Raw genomic sequence first — 5,453 nt, 5'->3', positions numbered from 1 at the left:
AAATTTAATAATTAATAAAAATTAAAAAAATGACTAAAATAAAACTTTCAAAAACAAAAAGAATGAAACTTTTGAAAACAAAAACTTAAAATAAAATTTTAAAAACTTAATATATAAGATTTTAAAAATACAAAAGAACAAAATGAAACTTTCAAAAAAATACAAATGATTAAAATAAAATATTTAAAATTTAATGTATTAAAACAAAACAACACTAAAACATAATGAAAAAAATACTATTTAACTTTTTATTTATTTATTAAAATTAAGCTCGTATTTTAACTTAATTATTTTTTTTATTAAAGTTAAAACATGCGTCATCCCCTAAAAAACTAATTCCAGATCGCATGGAAGCGGCCACATAATTAGTATCTGATAACTCTGATTAACTTGATAAGCAACTGTTTCAAAAAGCATACCGTATCATCAGAACAAAGCGTCCGAATCTGCGCCACGTCAAATCCCACTACCAAACGCACGGTCACCAAGGAAGGACCACGGTTCCGTAAAAACACCCGAGAAGCAGCGTAACCCCCCTCTTTATTATCCACGACAAGATAAATGGATAGTGTTGTAGTGTTTGCCGTCTCTCTTTCCTCTCCCATCTGCGAAAGCCAAGGGTCACCAAAACCATCATCATAACCCAAACCCAACCCAACCCAACACAACACAACACCACCTCCTATCACATAATAACAACCTTAACCTTAACCTTAAACCCCCCAATTTTCATGTCTCGGATCCCGTGATTCGGATCCCCAACAAAAAAAGAAACCTCGTATTTGTTATTTTCGTCGGATCCGGTTGGGAACGCTCATGACGCGGCGTTGCTCGCATTGCAGCCACAATGGGCACAACTCCAGAACCTGCCCTAACCGCGGGGTTAAGCTCTTCGGGGTCCGATTAACCGACGGGTCGATCCGGAAGAGCGCCAGCATGGGCAACCTAACCCACTACGCTGGTTCCGGGTCGGCCCCGCTCCATGTCGGGTTGAATAACCCGGGTTCACCCGGGGAGACGCCCGATCACGCCGCCGCCGCCGCCGACGGCTACGCCTCCGAGGACTTCGTTCCCGGGTCTTCTTCTAGCTCCCGTGAAAGAAAGAAGGGTTCGATTCCTTATCTCAAAACAAAAAATAAAAACAAACAGTACTTTTTTTATTTTATTTTACTTGACTGTGGGAATTGCATGTTGGTTTTTTTTTTTTTTTTGTGTACTGGTTGATTGAGTTAGGTGAGGTTGATTAAGTTGGGTTAATTGTTTTTGGATTGGTTTTTGGAGTAAGGGCTTTAGGTCTTGTATCTCTTGATGGCGGTGTGATCGTATCTGCTCTTGAATAAGAGTTGCTTCGGTAAGCCAATCCCCCACTCTTGCGCTTCCTTATTTGCCTGAAAGCGATTCCAGGAAAGCCTAGCATGGAGCTTTCTTGTGATGAAATCGCTTACCCCTTCTTCTCTGCATGCTAAGGCTCAGTCTTTCTAGATATTTTAGTTATCCATTCGTCCCCTATAGGCTAAACTTCACTCACTTTCATCACTACCCCTCCCCTGCCTATTCACTCTTATTCTTCTTTCAAGCCTTATGCTAAGCACGGTTCGGAGAGCACTTTTAGTCTGCGTAGGTGAATGGAAGCCCCTCTTGAAAGCAGAAAGAAGCGGCTATTCCCACGGCGGAGTCACCATTGACTTTATTTATTATTATGGTAATTTGGTGTATCAAGATGTCAATCTGAGATCTTATTTCTGTTTTTGGGTGGTGTCACTGTTGGGGATAGATAACTAGACGAGAAAGGTACATATAAATTAGCTTTATTAGGGGGTTTCCTTTTTTTTATTTTTTATGAGTGAGTTGTTTGAATGATTGTGTGCTTGGCTGCTTAGATTTTGAATCGGTAAAATATTGAGAAATTGATTGGGGGTGTCTGTAAATCTCAAGTCATGTTCTTTGAGAAGAAGTTGCTTGTGTGGCTCACTTAAGGTTCTAATCAGCAAGTAGCCTTGTCTGTATGAGTTTTAACTAGTCTGACCCGTGATAAAGAGCAGGTTTTTAAGCCCTTTTGGCCTGGGAGACATCTTATGTACCAAGAGAAAAGTTCATTATGCTTGATTTCTATTGGATTATTATTGTTTGTTTACTTTGGAACTGTACCGTAATTATGGGGGTGTGCTATGTGCATGTATTTCACTATTTCAGCTACATGGAAAGTGCTGCTATAGATTTTGGACTTTTTGTTTATAATTTATAATAAAAAAGATAGACACCAAATAGTGCAAAGAGGTTTATGTAAGTTTTACAAGCACTGATGCTGACTCTATACTGGTTGATGTTCATGCTATCATTCTTATATATCAGAAGATAGGGTGACAAGCACACTTTTAAGTCGTAGATTTACAATTTTTTCTACCAATTGCAAATAGGATATTGTCCTGTATATAAATCAGGCTGAGTATGTGAGGGCACAAATGGGATAATACAGTTCTATGTTTCATTCACTCTGGGGGTCGCATTCTTGTTTGAGTCATGTTATTCTTCTTAATTGAGTAAATTGATTCCTTCACAAATCAAGGAAGCACCTGGGTATGGTTTAGATATTGTAGCTTCATTTTTCACTTTATCCTGGAAGGTGGTTGAGATACATTGTAACATCTAGGTTGCTGTTTGGTGTGTACATGGAGTGTAGGGGTGGGAGTAGGTCCATCGATTTATCATGGGCCTTTTACTAGCCCTCCATAAGTTTGGAGCTTGTAAAATGGCTTATTTAGACAATATTCAGACATAAATTTATTGAGCATGCATTATTTATTGTTGTGCCTTAGTTTTTAAATATTACACATATCTCCAATAAGATGTGTGATTCATATTAATTATTGATAATTAAGATGTGGGTGATGTTGGATTGAAGTGGGGGTGGATGAAATGGAGGAGTGCCTCGGGTGTTATTTGTGATACAAAGTTATTCAAACTTAAGAAAAATTTACTCCACAACTATAAAATCTGTGGTGTTGTAGGAAATTGAGTGTTCGGCAATTAAAACCAAAAAGAAAATAAGCTCAATGTAGTAGAGATCAGAATCTTGCAGTGGATGTGTGGACACACTAGACAAGATAAGATAAGGAATGAATGCATCAGAGAGAAAATTGGAATAGCACCTGTAGCAGAAGATATATTAGAATCTCCCCTTAGGTGGTTTTGATGTGAATAGAGAAGACCTGTAGAAGTCTTAGCAAGAAGAGTACATTAGAGGTAGACGGAGGCCAAGAAAAATTAGGCAAACTAAACCATTAAGGGGGATTTGTAGGTCAATTCTTTGTTTATAGATATGATTCACAATAAAACACCATGGTATTATTTGATCCATGTAATTGACCCCACGTAGTGGGAAAAAGCTTGGTTTGTTGTTGTAAGCTTAGCTCTGATGAGGCTTATAGGTCTTAAATGATGAAAAGCCTAAAAAATATCTTAATTTGTGATTCATTTATGGCCAAACCAAATTTTTAAGTTGTTCTTAAGGTTTAATTTATAGTTTCTTCTATGCAGGTGTTCCATGGACTGAGGAGGAACATAGAATGTTTTTGCTCGGATTGCAGAAGCTGGGCAAAGGTGATTGGCGTGGAATTGCAAGGAACTATGTTATATCAAGGACGCCTACTCAAGTGGCCAGCCATGCTCAGAAATATTTCATCAGGCAAAGCAATGTGTCCAGGCGAAAAAGACGGTCCAGCTTGTTTGATATTGTTGCAGATGAAGTTTGTACCCTTATTTGCAAATTACATCAAAATGCATACAATGAAATTGTTGCTGCTTAATCTGTTCCTGACTTTGTGACCGTTGATTAGATTATCTAAAATTTGTTTCTTTGAAGATATTGTGTGACTTGTTCTGGCTTCTGTGATGAATGAGTTAGTTAATCTTAGTTAATTTCATACACAATATCTTAGTTAATCTCATACATGATATATTGGTGGTCCACAATCTGTAATTTATGATAATTGCCCATTTCCTTTCTTCTGCAGCGGATTTGACAATTTTTTATCTTGACTGGCTTCCTGTGCATTAGTAACTTTGTTTAGATTATATATGAAATCATGGCTCTAGGGTAGTTTGGAGATATTGCATTTTCACATGTGATACTTTTTCGAATTCCATTATTATAAATATGTAACTTGCCCTTTGTCCTTAGAACCTTCTCATTTTTCTAGATTTCTTGTATTTTTGTTGTGACTTGCAGGCAGCTGACACTGCAATGGTACAGCAAGACTTCTTGTCTGCTAATGAGTTACCAACTGAAACAGAAGGCAATAACCCCTTGCCTGCTCCTCCTCCCCTCGATGAAGAGTGTGAATCAATGGATTCCACAAACTCAAATGATGGAGAGCCTGCCCCATCAAAGCCAGAAAACACACATCCATCTTATCCTATGTTATATCCTGCGTATTATTCTCCAGTGTTCCCGTTTCCTCTGCCCTATTGGTCAGGATACAGTCCAGAGCCCACCAAGAAGGAGGAAACACATGAAGTGCTGAAACCAACTGCAGTACATTCTAAAAGCCCTATCAATGTTGATGAACTGGTTGGCATATCAAAACTGAGTTTAGGGGAGTCTATTGGTGACTCGGGTCCCTCCACCCTGTCTCGAAAACTTATTGAAGAAGGACCCTCTAGACAATCAGCTTTTCATGCAACACCAACATGTGGTGATATGAATGGCAGTGCCATCCATGCAGTTTAAGCGTGTGCCTCGTGTTCCGAGGAAGGGATTGTTATGTGAGCATTATGGATCAACTTGGGGCCTGCATGAATGTGGTCTTGTGTTCATCATACATCTGTTTGTGGGGTAACCTAAATAATTTTTTTCTTTGCCCATTCACAGTGATTAACCTAGTTTGTTTATTTGCTGGTAGCAGTAGCGTCTAGGAGTTACTTTGGGTCTCTAAACTAAAACTTTATGTTTGTCCAGTGATTTTATTTGTCAGGGTTATGTAAAGTTAATGTTGATTGTGCAGTTTGACAATCTACCTAGTACCAAGTTGTGCTTCATGTTTGAAGTGCTGTGGATTAAAATGTTTGAAGTGCTTTAGCCCCTCAAACCCGGGTCTCTCCTGAATTAACCCAGTGAGACAGGAAATCAAGAGCACTGAGCTGCTTGCTAGGGTTTGAAATGGGTTGAGTTTTTTTTTTTCTCCTTCAGGTTTGGTTAGTTTTTATAAAAAACTTAATTTGGGCTTGGAAATTTATTTTAAAGATGTCAATTAACATATGGGAGTATTACCCATCCCCAAAAAGCATTATGGAATTGTGATTTCACAGCATAATCAGGGTGGGAAAATTGTGCACAATGGAATGCAATGAATCACGATTTTGTAGTGCATCTTGGTGTAGGAAAAAAATGCACAACGAAATCATGATTTCATTGTACAAGAGGAAGTTAAAAGATGACAATACAATGGAAGCGT

General features: G+C 38.3%; 1 protein-coding gene across 1 annotated transcript; it reads left to right on the top strand.

The window, feature by feature from the left end:
- The first annotated feature begins 575 nt into the window (after positions 1-575).
- LOC114412192 (transcription factor KUA1-like) lies at positions 576-5,087 on the top strand. Its single transcript, XM_028376001.1, has 3 exons — positions 576-1,108; positions 3,538-3,746; positions 4,229-5,087. The coding sequence occupies exons 1-3, from the start codon at positions 817-819 to the stop codon at positions 4,727-4,729; spliced, it is 1,002 nt and encodes a 333-aa protein (XP_028231802.1). The 5' UTR covers positions 576-816; the 3' UTR covers positions 4,730-5,087.
- Positions 5,088-5,453: the final 366 nt, after the last annotated feature.

The sequence above is a fragment of the Glycine soja genome, chromosome 5 (genome assembly GCF_004193775.1).
Source record: "Glycine soja cultivar W05 chromosome 5, ASM419377v2, whole genome shotgun sequence".
NCBI lineage: Eukaryota > Viridiplantae > Streptophyta > Magnoliopsida > Fabales > Fabaceae > Glycine > Glycine soja.
Note: the sequence above shows the minus strand (reverse complement) of the source record. Positions and strands in the feature narration are given on the sequence as shown.

Excerpts from the sequence above, each read along its gene's own strand:
- LOC114412192 (XM_028376001.1), top strand. The coding sequence starts at position 817 with ATGACGCGGCGTTGCTCGCATTGCAGCCACAATGGGCACAACTCCAGA. Across the intron at positions 1,109-3,537 it reads CTCCCGTGAAAGAAAGAAGG|GTGTTCCATGGACTGAGGAG; the intron begins GTTCGATTCCTT and ends TCTTCTATGCAG. Across the intron at positions 3,747-4,228 it reads TTGATATTGTTGCAGATGAA|GCAGCTGACACTGCAATGGT; the intron begins GTTTGTACCCTT and ends TGTGACTTGCAG.